Source organism: Bubalus kerabau, chromosome 9, assembly GCF_029407905.1.
Source record: "Bubalus kerabau isolate K-KA32 ecotype Philippines breed swamp buffalo chromosome 9, PCC_UOA_SB_1v2, whole genome shotgun sequence".
NCBI classification, from domain to species: Eukaryota; Metazoa; Chordata; class Mammalia; order Artiodactyla; family Bovidae; genus Bubalus; species Bubalus kerabau.
This window is the reverse complement of record NC_073632.1, coordinates 68,273,873-68,295,742: the sequence shown is the minus strand read 5'-3', so window position 1 is coordinate 68,295,742 and position 21,870 is coordinate 68,273,873. Positions and strand designations below refer to the sequence as shown.

The following is a 21,870-nucleotide window of genomic DNA, read 5'->3' as shown; positions in this document are numbered from 1 at the left end:
AAGAAAAACGGAGAAGCATCAGTAGGGATGCTACTCAAAGAAACAGTGATATCAGGAGGTGACAGATGTTGATGGAAAGATTTTTTTGGGTTTGATTTTGGACTTGGTGAGCTTGGACTTACAGGAATGTATTTATTAACTTTAGCATCTTATTGCTGACTCTTGGTTTGTATTTTAGTACAGACAGTTCCTAGTTTTCAGGCACTGAAGGAGCAGCAGAGGAGTCTGATCTGGTATCCCTGTTTTTTGTAGCCGCTCTTGCTCTCTATCCCAACTTCTTTGTGTTTGCCCATCAAATGTTGAATCCAGACTTTGCTTTGCAGTTGTAGAAAAGAAGACTCTGATGTCCATGAGCTTGTCACCTTAGAAGAGTATTCAGATACATTTTTACAAGGGCCCAATAGCATTTAGAACTAGTTATGTGTTATTAAATTGTAACTACAGCTCTGTGAAGTCTTCCTGTGAGCTTTTCATGATGAATAAGACTAAGTAGTCTTTTGAGTGAGAGCCAGTGAATAAACCATGAGCTTTAGTTAACGGATATAGATATATTTTGGTTAAGGGTCTTTTGGTTGATTTCCTTGTTTATTCAGCACACCTTTATTTTCATATTTATGTATTAAGTACTGAGAATATAGAGATTTCTAAAACTTGATGTCTACTTTCAGGTTGCTCATATTCTCTCTAACTGCTATCCAGTACAGCAACCTCTAGCCACATATGGCCAATTTTTTTTTTTTTCTTGGCCATGCTACACGGCTTGAGGGATCTTAGTTCCCCAACTAGGGATTGAGCCCCCGTGCCCCCTGCGATGAAAGTGTGGAGTCCTAACCACTGGACCGCCAGGGAACCCCCTCTTTAACTCTTAAGTTAATTAAAACAAGCTGCAATTTAAACATCAGTCTCAGTGTGTTAGGCCAAGTAATGGATTCACCAATATGTCCATGTTCTAATCTTAAGAACCTATGAATATGTTGCCTTACATGGCAAAAGAAAGTTTGCAGGGAATTCTCTGGTCCAGGTTAATGGAGAAGAGTGTTAGAATCCAAGGTATGGATATTATGTGTGCTTATTGCTCCTTTGCTGGTGGAGCAAAGAAATATCAATACATGTGTGTCTACTAACTCATGTATATACATGTACCTATAATTATTTCTATATCTATATCTATATCTATATGATTATCTGTATCTATGTTGAGTTAAATGTGTGTTCTTACTGATGTCTTCAGCTATAATCTGTTACCACAGGGGTCGTTTTCAGTATGTTCTCTTGCTTTTCTGTAACATTCTGCTTCAGTAGCAAGAAACCTGGCTCTCACTACCACCCATTGATTAAATCATTCAATTCCAATATACATATATAACAGATCGGAACTGTTAATTTATACCCTGGTGGGAAGCAACTTCATCAACTAGCAGACAGTGCTTATACTAATTGAAATTTTAATGCTATACCATCTTCCATTTGGGGGGATAAATCTTACTTGTCCTTAATGTACTTTTGTTTTTGTTTTTTGTTTAATGTCTTGCTGGATGCAGTTGGCTAATACTTTTAAAACACTGTTTCTATGTTCATAGGAAAGATTGACCTATAGTTTTCCTGTCTTGTAATTTTCCTATTTTGTCCCGTCTTTGCCCAGTTTTGATGTCTAGACTGTACTAACCTTATAAATCTTGTCTCTTAGCCCTTTCCCCCCCATTTGTTGTCTGGAATAGATTTTCTCTCTTCTTTGAAGGTATGATAGAATTACAATTTTCTTTATGAGTAGATTATTGTATTGAACTATTTAATCATTATTTAATCATCCTAGATTAACTACTGTATTGAATTATTTAAAAATGTGTCATATTTTCTGTTTCTTCTTTAGTCAGTTTTGACAAGTTACATTTTTCTAAAAAGCCATCTGTTTGATTGAACTTTCAAATACATTTTGTTAATAACTTAATCTCTGCTGTGTGTGAGACTGTGTGCATGTGTGCTCAGTCGCTCTGTTGTGGCCAACTCTTTGGGACCCCATGGACTGTAGCCCGCCAGGCTCCTCTGTCCATGGGATTTTCCTGGCAGGGATACTGGAGTGAGTTGCCGTTTCCTTCTCCAGGGGGTCTTCCTGACCCAGGGATCGAACCTGAGTCTCCTGCAGCTCCTACATTGACAGGCATGTTCTTTACTGCCAAACCACTGGGGAAGCCCTTGTGAGGCCATACTCCTTCTCTATTCCTAATGTTTGTTCGTTCTTTTTCTTTATTAGTTTTGCCAGGTGTATGTCTATTTGATTTGTCCCTTTAAAAAGCTAGTATTTATTTTTATTCATCTTTAGAGCGTTGTTTCTTTTCATTAATTTATGTTTTTTATGTGTTTCTTTCCGTTTACTTTGTTCTTTTTGTTGAGTTGGATGACCTAATTAATATTTTGTATTCTTTTCCTATAAATTTATTTCATGCTATAACTTTTCCTCTAAAAGTACTATTTTCATTGTACCCCACAAATGTTTTGTAGTATATTCATTGTTAGTTAGTTCTGTGTATTTCCCAATTTCCATTAATATTTGTTATTTGCCCTATGTTTGTGGTTTTTGAAAGTAATTGGGAAATTTGAAAATGCACTGTTAATGTCAAACTTTATTAATAAAAGCATGTTTGAAATTTGTTGAAATTCACTGTTATAATATGTTGTCCATTTTTATAAATGTGCTTGGAAGTAATACAAGTGTAGTAATTTAGTGTAAGTAATATAAAAATCATCAGATCAGATCTGTCAATTTTGTGTTCAGAGCTGTATCTTTAAATCTCTTTTAACTGCTTGATTAGCAGAGTGTGTTAAAACCTCTGTTGTGATTGCCTACAAGTATCAGACAAAAGCCACATGGTAGCTTTAAAAGAGAAAGCGTATTAGAATTGTTAACAGCAAGTTGGAATAACTGGGAATTGGTTAGTAAAGAGTTAAGGATAACCCTAAGAAACAAGGAGTAGCAGATTACAGGATCAGCCACTACCTTTAGGGTTGAGATAGATCATCCAGAGAAGACCCATCTCCCCATCATTGGAAAGAGTGTGGCCCAGGCTAATCGAATGGTGGAGAAATTGCTAAGTGCCTTGCTGGTGACAGTGCTTTGGACCTAGCAGAGGAGGTGCACAGGGAAGCCCCTAGATGCTGTTGGGTGCTGTGGGATCCAGGAGTTGGAGAAGCTGCCCTCTCCAGAAGCCTAGCAGGAGAAAGCTATGTCCTGCAGGAGTCCATTGTAATAGCACCTTATGTATAGGAGGCAAGCGTGTAGAAAAATTGTGCCCTTGCAGAAACCTAGTGCTGGAGAAGCTGTGTACTGTAGGTACTGAATGCTGGGGAATGCTGGCTCTGCAGGAACCTGGCCAGCTAGACACACTGAAAGTAGGAAGAGAAACCCCCTTCCTTTCCAGCCTCCCTTCAGCACTCTCTACTGACAAAACTGTACATAGGGCTAGTTAGCAAAGGAGAAATATTTTCAAGGCCTACCTCCATTATCACACAAGGGTAGATAGGGAATAAAGAGGCATCGTAATTCCCACAGTTCCTTTAACTTTATGTGTATATACATATATATAAATAATTCTCAGACAATTTTGAAGATCTCTTGGTGCTACATCTATTGTGACTAATAAATGAGCAATCACTTTTCTCTTAAATTTTAAAAGTAATTTAAATGTATATATTTTATTTGGTGGTAGGGGCCTAGAAAGTAAGGTTTGCAGACAGTGATCCCATAAACAATTGGAGAAAAGTTTAAGACAGGTGAGGGGCAAAAACTCAGGATTTTTTGGATCTCTTGTATTTGCCAATTTTAAATAACCAAGACAAGCAGAATCTTTTTTTTTTCTTTTTAGAGTAATAACTGCCAATAGTAAAAACTGAAACTGTGAAATGATATGCAGTGAAGGCTTTGATCTGTTTGATCTGTTTAACCAAGTCATCAGATTAATTGGTCACCATTTTGTGGGGGGAAAAAGCCATTGAGTGATGCTGCCTTCAGTTTGCAGCTAGTAGTAGGTTACTGCCAGGAAACCTGTGAGTTTCTTCTCCATCAGTTGTGTGCTGCTTTACCAAGAGTTAGTTGCGTTACTTGCCAAATGTGATTATGCCATTTTTGCCTTTTGTAATTATTGTGCAGGGTATAACAGAGTTGATTAAACATATATGTATACCTTGATTTTATCTAAAGGCATAATATATAAATTATATCTCTTGTGGTAGAATCATGACCTTTCCTTTGAGTATACATCCAGTGAGTAGATCTCTGACTTCCTTGCACACCAAGAAGATGTTACTTGGAATTTTTCATTTGAGTAACAAATTCTATACTTCTGAGTCCACCTGAGTACAGACTAGATTTTCTCTTCCAGTATTTTGGATTATGTCACCCTTACTTGACTTGACATCAAATGTAAGTGTCTTGCTTCTCACCTTTTAGACTTTCTAGAACATTCAGTCTAGTTTTCCCTGGTAAATAGCTGACTAGTAATCCCGCTCCAGTATTCTTCCCTGGGAAGTTCCATGGACAGAGGAGGCTGTTAGGTTATAGTCCATGGGGTCGAAAAGAGTCGGACATGACTTAGTGACTAAAACAACAACAATCATAGTTTTACTTAGAAAAATAAGGAGATAAACATAATTGGATTTGATAATAGATGTACCTGGTTGTTGGTAGGTTCTCTCAGTTGATGAGAGCAGAGGTATGCAGGCACAGATACCCTTAATAACCCCAAATAGCCACAGTGGCCATAGTTTATTGACTGTGGGCAACATTCATATATCTTACAGGCAGAATGGAGAGTGTCAGATCAGTTCAGTTCAGTCACTCAGTCGTGTCCGACTCTTTGCGACCCCATGAATCCCAGCACGCCGGGCCTCCCTGTCCATCACCAACTCCCAGAGTTCACTCAGACTCACGTCCATCGAGTCAGTGATACCATCCAGCCATCTCATCCTCTGTCGTCCCCTTCTCCTCCTGCCCCCAATCCCTCCCATCATCAGAGTCTTTTCCAATGAGTCAACTCTTCACATGAGGTGGCCAAAGTACTGGAGTTTCAGCTTTAGCATAATTTCCTCCAAAGAAATCCCAGGGCTGATCTCCTTCAGAATGGACTGGTTGGATCTCCTTGCAGTCCAAGGGACTCAAGAGTCTTCTCCAACACCACAGTTCAAAAGCATCAATTCTTCGGCGCTGAGCTTTCTTCACAGTCCAACTCTCACATCCATACATGACCACTTGAAAAACCATAACCTTGACTAGATGGACCTTTGTTGGCAAAGTAATGTCTCTGCTTTTCAATATGCTATCTAGGTTGGTCATAACTTTTCTTCCAAGGAGTAAGCGTCTTTTAATTTCATGGCTGCAGTCACCATCTGCAGTGATTTTGGAGCCCCCCCAAAATAAAGTCTGACACTGTTTCCACTGTTTCCCCATCTATTTGCCATGAAGTGATGGGACCAGATGCCATGATCTTCGTTTTCTGAATGTTGAGCTTTAAGCCAACTTTTTCACTCTCCTCTTTCACCTTCATCAAGAGGCTTTTTAGTTCCTCTTCACTTTCTGCCATAAAGGCAGTGTCATCTGCATATCTGAGGTTATTGATATTTCTCCTGGCACTCTTGATTTTAGCTTGTGCTTCTTCCAGCCCAGCGTTTCTCATGATGTACTCTGCATATAAGTTAAATAAGCAGGGTGACAATATACATTCTTGACGTACTCCTTTTCCTATTTGGAACCAGTCTGTTGTTCCATGTCCAGTTCTAACTGTTGCTTCCTGACCTGCATACAAATTTCTCAAGAGGCAGGTCAGGTGGTCTGGTATTCCCATCTCTTTCAGAAGTTTCCACAGTTTCTTGTGATCCACACAATCAAAGGCTTTAGCATAGTCAATAAAGCAGAAATAGATGTTTTGGTGGAACTCTCCTGCTTTTTTGATGAGCCAGCGGATGTTGGCAATTTGATCTCTTGTTCCTCAGCCTTTTCTAAAACCAGCTTGAATATCTGGAAGTTCACAGTTCATGTACTGTTGAAGCCTGGCGTAGAGAATTTTGAGCATTACTTTACTAGTGTGTGAGATGAGTGCAATTGTGCAGTAGTTTGAGCATTCTTTGGCGTTGCCTTTCTTTGGGATTGGAATGAAAACTGACCTTTTCCAGTCCTGTGGCCACTGCTGAGTTTTCCAAATTTGCTGGCATATTGAATGCAGCACTTTCACAGCATCATCTTTCAGGATTTGAACTAGCTGAACTGGAATTCCATCACCTCCACTAGTTTTGTTCGTAGTGATGCTTTCCAAGGCCCACTTGACTTCACATTCCAGGTTGTCTGGCTCTAGGTGAGTGATCATACCATCGTGATTATCTGGGACGTGAAGATCTTTTTTGTACAGTTCTTCTGTGTATTCTTGCCACCTCTTCTTAATATCTTCTGCTTCTGTTAGGTCCATACCATTTCTGTCCTTTATTGAGCCCATCTTTGCATGAAATGTTCCCTTGGTATCTCTAATTTTCTTGAAGAGATCTCTAGTCTTTCCCATTCTGTTGTTTTCCTCTGTTTCTTTCTATTGATCGCTGAGGAAGGCTTTCTTATCTCTCCTTGCTATTCTTTGGAACTCTGCATTCAGATGCTTATATCTTTCCTTTTCTCCTTTGCTTTTCACTTCTCTTCTTTTCATAGCTATTTGTAAGGCCTTCTCAGACAGCCATTTTGCTTTTTTGCCTTTCTTTTCCATGGGGATGGTCTTGATCCCTGTCTCCTGTACAATGTCACGAACCTCAGTCCATAGTTCATCAGGCACTCTATCAGATCTAGTCGCTTAAATCTATTTCTCACTTCCACTGTATAATCATAAGGGATTTGATTTAGGTCATACCTGAATGGTCTAGTGGTTTTCCCTACTTTCTTCAATTTCAGTCTGAATTTGGCAATAAGGAGTTCATGATCTGAGCCACAGTAAGCTCCTGGTCTTGTTTTTGTTGACTGTATAGAGCTTCTCCATCTTTGGCTGCAAAGAATATAATCAATCTGATTTTGGTGTTGATCATCTGGTGATGTCCATGTGTAGAGTCTTCTCTTGTGTTGTTGGAAGAGGGTGTTTGTTATGACCAGTGCATTTTCTTGGCAAAACTCTATTAGTCTTTGCCCTGCTTCATTCCATATTCCAAGGCCAAATTTGCCTGTTACTCCAGGAGTTTCTTGACTTCCTACTTTTGCATTCCAGTCCCCTATAATGAAAAGGACATCTTTTTTGGGTGTTAGTTCTAAAAGGTCTTGTAGGTCTTCATAGAACCGTTGGCTTCTTCAGCATTACTGGTTGGGGCATAGACTTGGATTACTGTGATATTGAATGGTTTGCCTTGGAACCGAACAGAGATCATTCGTTTTTGAGATTGCATCCAAGTACTGCATTTCGAACTCTTTTGTTGAACATGATGGCTACTCCATTTCTTCTGAGGGATTCCTGCTCACAGTAGTAGATATAATGGTCATCTGAGTTAAATTCACCTATTCCAGTCCACTTTAGTTCGCTGATTGCTAGAATGTCGATGTTCACTCTTGCCATCTCTTGTTTGACCACTTCCAATTTGCCTTGATTCATGGACCTGACATTCCAGGTTCCTATGCAATATTGCTCTTTACAGCATCGGACCTTGCTTCTATCACCAGTCACATCCACAGCTGGGTATTGTTTTTGCTTTGGCTCCATCCCTTCATTATTTCTGGAGTTATTTCTCCACTGATCTCCAGTAGCATTTTGGGCACCTACTGACCTGGGGAGTTCCTCTTTCAGTATCCTATCATTTTTCCTTTTCATACTGTTCATGGGGTTCTCAAGGCAAGAATACTGAAGTGGTTTGCCATTCCCTTCTCCAGTGGACCACATTCTGTCAGACCTCTCCACGATGACCCGCCCGTCTTGGGTGGCCCCATGGGCGTGACTTAGTTTCATTGAGTTAGACAAGGCTGTGGTCGTAGTGTGATTAGATTGACTAGTTTTCTGTGAGTCAGATAAGTTAGTGAATGTCAGATAAGTCAAGATGTTTTTTAAACTGCTTTGGATTCTTATGTTGCTTCCAGTCTCGTGCTATATCGAATATTCCTGTATATACATTTTTGTAATCATGTGCTTGATATATCTGTAGAGCAAATTACTAGACATGAAATTGTTTAAATTGCTTTTAAAAACTTGATAGCTGTTGCCAGATTACCTCCTTAGAGTTTGTACCAGCATACGCTCTATGTATGAGAGTATATGTGAGTATTGTTTAGTTGCTAAGTCATACTGATTGTTTTGCAACCCCATGGACTGTAGCCTGCCAGGCTCCTCTGTCCATGGGATTTCTCAGGCAAGAATCTAGGAGTGGGTTGCCATTTCCTTCTCCAGGGGATCTTCTCGACCCAGTTATCAAACGCATGTCTCCTATTTTGGCAAGCAGACTCTACCACAGAGCCACCTGGGAAGCCCATGAGAGTATATATGTCACTTTTTTCCCACACCTTTACCAATCTAGTGTAGTATCAAAGTCTTTGCAGTTTGGCCCATCTTACTCCCTTGTTGGTAAAAACATGTATGTCTAGAGTCTCATGTATATCTAAGATTACCCCCCAGGTTTGATGATTTGTTAAGAAGACTCACAGAACTCACCATTCATTTGTACTTACTTAGTATGATAGTTGGCTTATTTTAGTATAAAAGTTAATTTACATTTTGGTCTACTTTATAAAATTGGCATCATTTACTTTGTGATATGGGTTAATCATATCAGCAAATTTAAGATTTTTTGTTTTATAGTTTTAGCTTTTAGAAAATGCCAGACATTAAAAAAAACAACAGCAGAGTGAACTCTGTCATTGTGTCCAAACTTGAAAGTTATCTTTTAACTTAAAGCTAAGTTTAGTCTCTGAATTGTGAGGTTGATTTTAACGGTGGAGAATATTTCTATTCAGTACCTTAGATGGCGACTATCAGAAAGAAATAGGATCATGGCAGCAGATGATGACAATGGTGATGGAACAAGTTTATTTCATGTCTTTTCTGGTAAGAGCTCATTTTAAATGTCTTTCTAAATTTATTTAATTATAAAGTCATGTATTTATTCTCATTGATAACACTGTCATTATCAACTTTTTCTCCTCACACGTAAATGAATACAATGAAGTGCTTGGCAAATAGAAAGTGCTTAGTAAGTGAGAACTTTCTTATTTTATACTTTCAGGCCTCTTAAATATAATAAAATTAACAACTTTGCCAGTATAAGCAGTAATGATTTTTTATTGTCATATTAAAAAATATAAGGGAAAAAATATAATTAAAAATGCTGGCTTAAAACTCAACACTCAAAAATGAAGCTCATGGTATCCAGTCCCATCACTTCATGCAAACAGATGGAGAAAAAATGGAAATAGTGACAGACTTTATTTTGGGGGGCCAAAATCATTGTGGATAGTGACCATGAAATTAAGACACTTGTTTCTTGGAAGAAAAGCTATGACAAATCTAGACATGCGTACGTGTTAAGTTGCTTCAGTTGTATTCAACTTTTTGCACCACCATGGACTGTAGCCCACCAGGCTCTTCTGTCCATGGGATTCTCCAGACAAGAATATTAGAGTGGGTTGCCATTTCCTCCTCCCAGTGATCTTCCCGACCCAGGGATCGTACCCACATAGCTCCTGGTTGTCCTGTGTTGCAGGCGGATTCTTTACCATTAAGCCACCTGGGAAGCCTGACAAACCTAGATAGTATATTAAAAAGCAGAGATATCACTTTGCCAACCAAGGTCCATATAGTCAAAGCTGTGGTTTTTCCAGTAGTCATGTACAGATGTGAAAGTTGGACCATAAAGAAGGCTGAGGGCTGAAAATTGATGCTTTCAAACTGTGGTGCTTTAGAAGACTCTTGAGAGTCCCTTGGACAACAAGGAGATAAAACTAGTCAATCCTACAGAAAATCAACCCTGAATATTCTTTGGAAGGACTTGATCCTGAAGTGCCAATACTTTGGTCACCTGATGCAAAGAGCCAACTCATTGGAAAAGACCCTGATGCTGGGAAAGATTAAGGGCAGGAGGAGAAGTGGGTGACAGGATGAGATGGTTGGAATGGCATTATCAACTCAATAGACATGAGTTTGAGCAAACTCTGGGAAACAGTGAAGGACAGGGAGGCCTGGTGTGCTGCAGTCCATGGGGTCACAGAGAGTTGGGCATGACTGAGTGACTGAACAATGAACAAGGGGAATTCCCTGGTGGTCCAATGGTTAGGACTTGGTGCTTTCACTGATAATGTGTATGTGTATGTGTTTATATATATACACACACATACATATACCATATATATACTTATCATATATATATATATATATATGATAGATACTTGTTACTCTTGAAATTGATATTTCCAGTAAATGGAGTGGTACTTGCTTATTGTTGTTTTGGGAAGAATTAACAGTCACAAATAGATGATTAGTTTGAAAGAGATAGCAAAGACCTAATAGTAAAATAAGCTCATAAAATGGAAATATTTTTAGTAATATACAGATTTTAAACTTCCAAATCCTGACATAACATTTTAGTTCTTTGGTCTTAATTATAATTATGCTATGACAATCTCATTAAATTTTTTGAGGATATAGTTGTATATTTATTGATCAGAATTATGAATGCTATAGAATGAAAAGGGCAGTTGTAAAACATGTCTAGTAGAATTCCATTTTTGCTTGATGGTGATTTAGTCACTAAATCATGTCCGACTCTTGGACCCCATGGACTGTAGCCTGCCAGACTCCTCTGTCCATCGGATTCTCTGGGCAAGAATACTGGAGTGGTTTGCCATTTCCTTCTCCAGGAGATCTTCCTGCCACAGGGATCGACCCCAAGTCTCATTCCAGGCAGATTCTTTACCAACTGAACTATGAGGAAAAATATGTTTTAAAAAATAATATCCATAGACATGAATAGATTCACATGGAATATGGCTGTCATAACCACTCTGGATAGCATTATTTGTTTTTTGGTGTCATTTAATTATTTTTGCTGATGTTTTTTCGAATTGTTATGCTGCTATATATTTGTCTTACAATATTTTTTCTTTGAAAAATTCTAAACCAATTAAAAAATGAAAAGTATAATATAATGACCACCTTTACTTTTGATTTAGATTCATAAGTATCACAACTGTAACTCTTATTTTGAAGGACAAAACTGTTTTGTTATTCTCATTTGCTGGAAATAGCTGTTTTCATTTCTGTATATTGCTCTCTCAAGTTTTTGTCCACATGCATACATTGTTTGATAGTCACATATACAGTGTACATTTTTATTTTTACTAGTTAACATAATTTCACAAACATTTTTATTCCTATAACATTTTTGTACTTGTCTTTTATTATATCCGTAGTTTCAGACTTATAGAAAACTTGCAAGAATAAAAACATGCAAGGAGCATTTTACCTATGCCAGTGACTTTAACACTGTGCACATACGTTTTAATTTATACACATACATACACACAGTTTTTTCCTGACCTATTTGATAACCAGTTGTATACATTATGGTCCCTTACATCCAAATATTTCAGTGTATATTTCACGAGCAAAAGTTGGTTTTCTTACATAAAGACAGCATAATCATCAATTTCAGTAAATTTAACACTAATGCTATAATTTAGTCTACCATCTTTATACCAGTTTTATCAGTTAATACAATAATATCCTTTATTGCTGTGATTGGATTTAGACCTATCATTTTAAAAGTTTAGTTTGTCTCATCAGTTTTTTTCCTTTCTGATTTTCTTACCTTTTTCAAATATTTGAATGTATTTTAGAATTTCATTCTGATTTACAAATTAGCTTTTTGGTTATACCTTCCTGCAGTGGTTTTTATAATTGGTTGCTCAAGGGACTGCAATATATATCTTTAACATTTTATGGTCTAGTTATTAAAAGGTAAGAATCTTTATGTAAGATGTAGAATCTTCTACATATAGTTGCATTTGACCTCCTTCCATCCCTTTTTGTTAAAGATGTCTCAAACCCTGTGGTACACTGCTGTAATTTTTATTTTAGCCTGTTGTATGTATCTTAAATAAACTAAGAGGAGTTAAAACCAATTAAGATGAAATATTAGTCTTTTGTATTTACTCAGTTATTTACCGTTTTTGTCCTTCTAGTATCCTTTTAGTATCCTTCTAGCATCACTTTCCTCCCCATTGTCTCTTTTCTTCTGGGACTCCAGGTATATAGTATGTGAGAACTCGGGATATTCTATAGGTTAGTAAGTGATCTTTTAAAAAATTTTTTTTCCTCTATTCTTGCAATTGGATAATTTACTGATCTGTCTTCAAGCTCACCGCCTCTTCTGTTGAATCTTTTTACCTTAGGTATTGTAGTTTCAGTTTTAGAATTTTCATTTGGTTTTGGAGTTGTTTTTATTTGTCTACCAAGATTTCCTTTGATAAATTTTGAATTGTGTTTTGGACATTGTAAATGTTTGAGATATATGATTCTGTTATATTCCTCTGAAAAGTGCTAGTGTTTTTAATTTTAGCAGGCATTTATCTCAACTGAACTTGATCTTCTGTCTTCCCTGTGGTGAACAGTAGCTGAAATCTCTATTTAGCTACAGAGATTTTTTTAGGTTTTAGCTGGACTCCTGGGAGTTTTAACTTTTACTTGTGTTATTCAGATTTGGGCACAATTTGGGGAGTCCTCTGTGGCTCTTTGGATTTCCTCTTTCTAGTTGCTGTTATCACCCCCAAAGTTTTTTCTCTAGTTCTTCAAGCTATTAGGACTGGAAGTGTCCATTTGAGTTTCTCTGCCTACTGTGGCTCCAACTAGGGCTTATCTTTGCACAAAAACTTGTAAAAAAAAAAGGGGGGGGGTTAGGAATTCATTGCTTTTTGCAGGGTCATCTCCTCTCCAGTTTTTGCCTGCTTTGGATTGCTCTTTAGTTCTTCAGATAGCTTTTTTTTTTTTTTTTAATTTAGCTGCAGTTTGCATATAATATTACAGTAATTTCAGATGTACAATATAATAATTCCATATTTGTATATATTGTGAAATGATTGCACAGTAAATCCAGTGAGTGATAGAGCATTAACTAAAGTTAGCTTTTAATATTTTTAGAGTTTTTATTTTTGCAGGAAGATTGTTCTGATACTGGATTGGGAATCTTCTGACTAGTATGGTTTTGAAAGTGAGTTTTTAAGTCTGTAACTATGTACTAAGATGTGTATGTTTATAAGGACATACAAAAGCTTCTAAACAGTTTTCTTTTTTGGCACGAGACTGATACTCTTTTTCTGGTCCTTCAGAGTAGAAATGGAAAAACTTCACTAAGTACACAGAGTCAGTTTTAACTAGTCTTTGATTTTTTTTTTTCCCCAGCTTCTCCTCTTAAAAATAATGATGAAGGTTCTTTGGACATATATGCTGGGTTGGACAGTGCTGGTTCTGGTATGTAAATTCTGTAACAAACTACTGTTTCATTTTGTTTGGTCAGTCTGTTGGAAGTGTTTATTTTGTTGTTACCAATTCCTGGCATAACTCATAGCTTCGCAACAGTTTGCCTTTTCTGAGTGATTGTACTCAGGTAACTATTTTTTACCCAAATCTTTATCAGTGAAAAAATTAGCCCTTAGGTTTGTTTTTCATCTGGGTGTCAGATTTAATCAGACCTTATGGAAGAGTATTTTGTACCATTGAAAATAAAGCTGGTGGTGGTGACTACATATATTACCTTACACACTGTTACAGGCTAGTGATAGTAGAACTCTTTTGAAAAGGGTAGGTACTATATGTATTTTCAAATGAATCAGTACAGGTATAATATGCAGAGTCTAATGACCTGTCTAATTGAGAAAACTTTTCTGCAATCAAATTTTTCAAAGCTTCAAACAAATATGATCTTTACATCTGATTTGTTGACAAATTTGTTTTAGGTAAAGTGGTTTTCCAGTTCTAATCTGAAATTAGTATAGGTTTAGATGAAATACAAAAGATGGAGAAATGTATAGCTCTTTGGGTAGAGGTAGACACTATATCAAAACGCTTAACATGAATGTTTTTCTTTTTTTACCCTAGTTTTATTGAGATATAATTGACTTATAATATTAAATAAGTTTAAAGATGTATAGTATGTTGATTTTATCAACACTTAAATATTGTTCACTTAAATATTGTGAAATAATTACCACCATAGCATTAGCTAACACCTGTATAGCATCACGTGATTACCATCTCTTTAAGATTACTCTCAGCAATTTTTGATTATATAAAATAGTGTTATTAACTATAATCACTCTGCTGTACATGATATCCCCAGAACTTAATCATCTTATAGCTGGATGATAGTTTGTACTTGTCCACAAACTTGAAAGAGTTTGATCAATATCTCTTTTTCCCCACCCCTAGCCCTTGGTAACCATCATTTTTAGTCTCTTTTTCCATACATTTCAGTTTTTTTTTTTTTTGGCCCCTCTGCCGGGCTCATGGGATTTTAATTCTCCTGTCAGGAATGGAACCCGTGCCCCCTGCACTGAAAGCATGTAGTCTTAACCTGTGGACTGCCAGGCAGTTCCCTTTATTGAAATATACTTGACTTACATTGTTTTATTAGTTTCAGGTATACAGTAAAGTGATTCAGTTAGATAGATAGAGATATATTCTTTTTTTGTCATCTTTTCCATTATAGGTTATTACAAGATATTAAGTATGGTTGCAGATTTTAAATTCAAGTTTTTAATTCGAGTTGATTTCTGTGTGTGCTATATAAATATAAGGGTCTACTTTCTTTCTTTTGCTTGTGGCTGTCCAGTTTTCCCAACACCATCTATTGAAGGGACTATCCTTTCCCCATTGTATATTCTTGGCTCCTTTGTCATAAGCTGGGACCATATACTTGTGCCTGCCTGCGAAGTCACTTCAGTCGTGTCTAACTCTTTGTAACTGTATGGACTGTGGTCTGCCAGGCTCTTCTGTCCATGGGATTCTCCAGGCAAGAATACTGGAGTGGGTTGCCATGTTCTTCTCCAGCGGATCTTCCTGACCCAGGATCAAACCCAGGTCTCCTGTGTTGCAGGCAGATTCTTTACCACCTAGCCACCTGTGACTGTACATGCCTGCCTTTATTTCTGGGCTTTCTGTTCTGTTCCACTGATCTCTGTATCTGCTTTTTTTTTTCCCCATGGGGGTATTTTCTGGTGTGGACCGGAAAACCTGCTAGACAAATTGTAAAAGAGCTGTAGCACTTATGTGTTTGTTCTTATTCCTATAAAAATATACTTTTGATTACTACAGTATTGTATTATAGTTTGAAATCAGGAAGTGTGATGCCTCCTTCCTTCATCTTCTTTCTCAAGATTGCTATGGTTATTTGCAGTCTTGTGGTTCCATACATATTTTAGGATTGTTTTTCCCATTTCTTAGAAAAATGCCGGAGTTTTTATAGGATTTTATCGAATCTGGAAATACTTATTTTAATGGAAGGGTTTCTTCTTTGTTTTAGACAGTGCATCCAAATCCTCTGTACCATCCAGGAATTGTCTGGATTTATATGAAGAAATCCTGACTGAAGAAGGAACTGCAAAGGAGGCAACATATAATGATGTATGGATTACCAGAATTATAAACGACGGTTATTTTGTGCTTTGATATCTCCTGAAATGCAGGCATCGGCTAACTTCTGAATAGGCATTCTATGTTTGAGAAGTAGCTCTTAGACTAAAAGAACATTTACATCAGTTTCTGCCTTCCGATCTGCTTTGAAACAGTGTCTTCTGAATGTTTGGCTAAATGTAGTTATAATTTTGCTTAATTAAAGTATCTATGTAAAATCTCAACAGGTAAATCAGTGTGATAAAACATTTTGTCTTTTCATGATTTGTACTACATTATAAATTGTCCCAAGACTTCATGCAGGCAAATTTCTTTCTACCTTATTTGAATTTCAAGTTTGGACACTGAATGTGAAACTAAAGAAAGTAACATTATTGGCAGGCCCAACTTAAAAAACAGTAATCTAACTAAATACCTGTTAATAGAAGTAGACCTCATTTACTCTATTTTGTGAGTTGATTTACAAAATTTTAAATATTTTGAAATGTCATTTAAGTTAAAAAAAATAATTTAAAATGATGCTTGATCTTTTTGTATTTTACAGTTGCAGGCAGAATATGGAAAATGTCAGCTGCAAATGAAAGAGCTGATGAAAAAGTTTAAAGAAATACAGACACAGGTAGAATTATAATGAATATTTTATTTTTGCCTTATTAGCCTTTAAAATAAAAATTTAGTAAAATTCTTTGTTAGAAATTAAAATGCTAAAGGGTTGACAGATTATAAGGAAACTTTTTTTCAAAGTATTATGTGAAATAGCAAATCTGGCCAAATATGCATTATTTGCAGTGTCAATGAAACTGATAAAACTACTTGATTTGTTCAATGATATTGTCCAATGATTAAATAACTGTTGCTAGACTAGTTAATAGTTAAAGAATAGAAAATTTTGATTGTATAGGTGGTTAAAAGAATGGCTTGAGGAGCCAAAATTTAGAATGACTGATGGGGGAAAATGGTGGTACCCTCACAGTTTTTGCCAGAGTGACTTTTTTTGTTATGCTGCAGAATCAGGAATTTCCTGTTCTGATTTTTATTTTTTGGTAAAGTTGTTTCTCTTTCTTTTCCCTTTCTCCCAAAGAGCCAGTCAGTCCTCAATTCATTCTTTGTTCACCTAAGAATTAGTATATTATTTCAACTTAAACCTCCAGTTATTAAATATAACACAAATTTTATAATTTCCAAAATAATGACCCAGGCAGAACTTTTTTTCTGTTTATTTATTGGTTTTTCATTTTGATTCCTCTTTTAAATTGTTTCATTTTAAATAGCCTTTATTTGGTGCCAGTTTCTTCTCTGAATCTCAGACTCCCCATTTGTATAATGAGCATCACTGTACTCCTCCTATGACTATGAGAATTTCATAAAATAAAATAAGTCATGCCTAGCATGTAGTTAGCATTCAGTAATCAATAGCTATTATAAATAGTGGTTTATTCCATAGATACATACTTTACTAAATATATTTTATGATGTTTAGAATTTTAGCTTAAAAAATGAAAACCAGTCCCTTAAGAAAAATATCTCAGCACTTATCAAAACAGCCAGAGTGGAAATAAACCGCAAGGATGAAGAAATAAATAATCTTCACCAAAGGTATGATTGAGGGATGTGGATATGTTTGTAAATTACATGAATATTGATATGTGGAATATTTTTAACTTTGAAAAGATAATGAAAATCATACATTTTGTTAAATTTTTAAGGTTTCACTTAGAGGAGATAATATTCTAATAATATATTGTCATAATGATTTCTGTATGATTAGTAATAGAATATTGCCACATACCTCTCTAAATGTATCCAGTTTTGTAATATACTGGGATCTTGTTCTGATATTCTTTGATCCTGAGAAGATGATGGTGTATGTCATGGGTTCCAGAAGGGGCCCACCAAATTACTAAAATACAAGGAGGATGTCTGTGTCATACATTCTGTCATAGACAACTCTTAAAATATCTCTCAATTATATATTCTTTTTCCTCTGAAATAGATTTTCTACTTAATTTCTCTCTCTCCCTCTCACTTTTTTTTTTTGTTTGGGGCAGTATTTGGCTTCAGAGAATTGCATCTCTTCTCCTTGATAGTCCACACCTCCAAAACAGTTATTGAAATTTGCTATCTCTGTTTCTCCACCTCCCATTTCTACTCACTCTCAAACCCAGTCCACTCTGACCTCTTCCTCCTGTGACTACCACTAAATTCATCATATAGTTTTGACTTCTCATTTTAACTTGTCTTTACACACAATTTGACATAGTTGACCCTTTTTTCTTGAAATAGTTTCTCCCTTTGGCTTTCGTGATCCTTAGTTTTCTTCCTAACTTGAGACTTATTTTTCTGGTGAAGTTGGTTTTCTTCAAAGCTATGTCTTTACTTTCCTTTCTCTTTCAGTATTTTCTTTTGATGTAATCTTACTTGTACTAGTCAGTTCCATTTATATGTAGATAACTACTTTACATCTGTACAAAATTTTCAAAGTTACCTCATCCAAAACTGAATTCAAGATTGAACCCATTCCATTGTTCCTTGCTTAGTGGATTCCCCAACATTTATTCAGCTGGTGCAAGCTAGAGAGACTGAAGGATAGAATGACCATTTAATTTATTGCCCAAACCAGGATACTTTTGAGAGTAGAAGGAAGTGCTGTTAGTAATTACACTGATATTACTTGGCAAACTGGGACTTGCAGGCACCCTGCCTTGGAGTCATCAGTGACACTTAGCTCTTTGTCATCCTTCAGATCCAATCCATTACCATGTCCTGTTGATTTTTATGTCTATATTCTCTCAATTCATTCATTTCTCTCCTATTTCTACTGTCACTGCTACCCATCACCTCTCAGCTAAACTGGCAGTGGTCTTTGTGCTCAAAACTGTTTATCACCTCTTGCTCCTTCCAGCCTCTGGTTTCTCACTTCTTAATATTAAAGCCACAGGATACTTTGTAAAGGACAACTTAGGTCATCTATCACAGAACTACCCCATCCCACCTCTTTTCTTCTTTTTTCCTGCCACTCTTCCCTCCCTCCCTTCTTTTCTTTCTCCTGTAGTGAAGGAAATCTGAATGACATTGGCAAGTGCTGGGAGAGAACTGAGAGGTCCTTCAGGCTTTATTTGAGCAAAGTAAATGAAAGAGAGTTCCTTATTTTAAAAACTTGTCCATTACATTGGAAAGTGGTAAATTCTTACTACTTATTCTTTTTTACAAAGTAAAATTAGTTTTGCCAGTATGTGGACCCCCAATTTTAAAGTGTATCACGGGGAGGGAGGGGGGTGGTTCAGGATGGGGAACACATGTATACCTGTGACGGATTCATTTTGATATTTGGCAAAACTAATACAATTTTGTAAAGTTTAAAAATAAAATTAAAAAACAAAAAACAAAACAAAAAAAATAAATACAATCAATAATAAAAAAAATAAAGTGTATCACATGTGATTAAACCTTGGATTATTAAAAAGGAATTAACCTTGTTTTTGGTGTTAATTAATTTCTATTTCTCAATAGACTGTCAGAGTTTCCACATTTTCGGAATAATCATAAAACTTCAAGGACATCAGATCTAGTTAAAACAAAAGATCTTAAATCCAGATCTCCCCATTTGGATGACTCTTCAAAGACTGATCACAGAGTGAAAAGTGATGTTTCTAAAGATGTACATTACAGCACTTCACTGCCAAACCATGAAAAGGAAGGAAAATCACACTGTGAAAAAAAGAGCACTTTGCATTTGCCTACATCTGTTGAAAAACACTCCACCAATGGCATTTGGTCACGTTTCCATTATCAGGTTGGTGAGAGCAATTCAAATGAGGATCATAGAAGAGGAAGGAAAGATAGTCGACATAGCCAGTACAACCGGGGGACTGACAGAATACGAAAAGACTTGAGCACTAGCTATGGTGATGGTGAACCGAGGAACACAGAGGCCAGTCAGAGGCTACAAGGACATCCTGAGAAATATGGTAAAGGTGAACCAAAGGCTGAAAGCAAAACGGCAAAGTTGAAAAGTAACACGGATTTAGATTATAAAAATGAGCGCATCAGCTCTTCTTGGGAGAAAGAAAGCTCTAGAAACAAGTCACACACTCGACTAGAATCTCAAAGTGACAAAAAACTCGAAAGACAAAGTGAAAGATCACAAAATGTAAATAGAAGAGAACTTAAATCACAAGACAAAGAAGAAAGAAAAGTTGATCAGAAGTCGAAATCAGTAGGGAAAGGCCAGGATCATTGGAGAAGATCTGAACGAGCGGTGCTTCCGCATTCCAAAAATGAACCATCAAAGTCTTCACACAATTCAAATAAATACCATCTAGAGGAGAGAAGAGGCTGGGAAGATTGTAAAAGAGACAGGGCTGTAAGTAATCATAATTTTCAAGAAGGAAGATGTCCGTCTTCTCTTTTAGCCAGTAGAACTCACAAACACATTGATTCCACAGAAGTTGATTCTGTGCACCAGCGGGAAAATGCACCTTTCAGAGCAGAAAGGCACAGAACTGAAGAAAAGAGGAAAAGGGAACGAGAGAACAAAGAAGAAAATAAGCATATCAGAAATGAAGAAAGAGTACCTTCAGGACATTTGCAGAAGACTAACAAAGAAACTAAGAAAACCACCACAGACTTAAAGAGACAGAATGAGCCAAAAAATGATAAAGGGGAAGTCTCTAACAATGATGTTTCTGAAGGAGCAAATAATAAGGAGCCAGCAGTTAGAACTGAGAGTGCCCTAAATGAACCACAAAACAAAGACTTAAAGTTGAGCTTTATGGAAAAATTGAACTTAACTCTTTCTCCTGCTAAAAAGCAGCCTGTTTCTCAGGATAATCAGCATACAGTAACTGACACTCCCCAATCCTGTGACATATGTGATTCTGAGTCATTGGTGCAGGCTAAGACTGTGACATGTGTTCCCTCTGTCAGTGACCATATCACAGAGGAAACCAAATCTGAGTTATTGGAACCAAAGGATGCTCTTACAGCAGCATTTCAACCCAGGACCAGTATTTCAGAACGGAAAGTAGAAGAAAATAGTTTGTCTGTTGCATCTGTGGAGAATACTGTGCCTTGTGACACACCCATATGTGGCACAGAGACTTCCTTCTCAGCACCTGTGGAAATGGAACCATCAGAATCTTCGTTATCTTCATCCACAGAAATGGAACAGACTGTTAATGGTTCCAGGGCAGCAGTTCCTATGAAAATAGACACAGCACAGACAAATGTTTCTCAGAACATTGGCTTGGAATTGGATAGCAAAAGAAACAGTGACTTAAATTCTTGTAGTATTTCTCAAGAGACAGAAATGAAGGAGGCTTTTTCAACAAATGTGACCAAATCCAGTGAAAGCATTTTGCAGCCTTCAGTTGAAGAAACTGACATTCTGTCAGCCGTCCTTTCAGAAGGTGGTACACCAAAACTTGAGCCTTCTCTTGTAGACCCACCACTGGTTGAGAATAAGTCTTGTCATTTGGATCCTTGCTTACCTAGAGAGACTCCAGAATCTTCACTTCAGCGGACTGAGTTAATGGATGACACAATGGAAGTTGGTGAAACAAACTCAGTATATCATGATGATGAGAACTCAGTTCTGAGCATTGACTTTAATCAGCTGAGACCTATTCCAGAAGCCATCAGTCCTCTGAATAGTCCAGTGAGACCTGTAGCAAAAGTTCTTAGACTGGAAAGTGCATCTCAAGTTCCATTATATAATAATAATCATAAAGGTAATACTTGATATTATCTCCTATAGTTTATCTTTATGTGAGAATGTAAAAATACACCAGCAAGATGAATTAATGCTTTTTATTTGATAATATAACTAGTGTTTAGACCTCTATTGTTAACTAGTAATGTACATTGAGCCTTTAGTCTAGATTTAGGTAATGCTGATTTATACAAAAAAGAGAATGGTGGGACAGATTGTTTCAAATATTCTTTGCCTGTTTTCAGATACTTCTTGTTTAAAAACCATCATCAAATGGCATAGAGTAGGTGATGCTGCTAACATCAAGAAATGAACAGTTGGTTTTGCTGGTTACCCAAATGATCAAACTGTGCACTATCATTATCAGGCACCTTCTCAGACCAGTAAAGATGAATCATATGATAAGTGTTAGACATTAACATTCTGCTTTTTTTTAAAAAAAGCTATTAAAATAACAAATTGCCTCAACATTTAATTTTTTGTTATATTTAACGTGGAAATGTTAAATGACAAACACTGATTGGTCATGTGGCAATACTA

At 36.6% G+C, this 21,870-nt stretch overlaps 1 protein-coding gene and 1 non-coding gene across 11 annotated transcripts in view; one reads left to right on the top strand and one right to left on the bottom strand.

Moving 5' to 3' along the window:
* The window catches only part of CASP8AP2 (caspase 8 associated protein 2), a 35,442-nt gene that overhangs the window by 5,909 nt on the left and 7,663 nt on the right, over positions 1 to 21,870 (top strand). For 5 of the 10 annotated variants that reach the window (XM_055535478.1, XM_055535479.1, XM_055535476.1 and 2 more), the window contains 6 exons: positions 8,954 to 9,044; positions 13,392 to 13,460; positions 15,511 to 15,611; positions 16,165 to 16,239; positions 17,101 to 17,216; positions 19,131 to 21,349. In XM_055535478.1, the coding sequence (XP_055391453.1) occupies positions 8,990 to 9,044; positions 13,392 to 13,460; positions 15,511 to 15,611; positions 16,165 to 16,239; positions 17,101 to 17,216; positions 19,131 to 21,349 (2,635 nt within the window). In that variant the 5' untranslated portion in view covers positions 8,954 to 8,989. The remainder of the gene's footprint in view (positions 1 to 8,953; positions 9,045 to 13,391; positions 13,461 to 15,510; positions 15,612 to 16,164; positions 16,240 to 17,100; positions 17,217 to 19,130; positions 21,350 to 21,870) is intronic. The other 5 variants (XM_055535481.1, XM_055535482.1, XM_055535477.1 and 2 more) reach the window with 2 other exon arrangements.
* On the bottom strand, positions 15,192 to 15,255 carry LOC129620315 (U7 small nuclear RNA). Its single transcript, XR_008698497.1, has one exon. It is a non-coding gene; the product is annotated as a U7 small nuclear RNA (small nuclear RNA).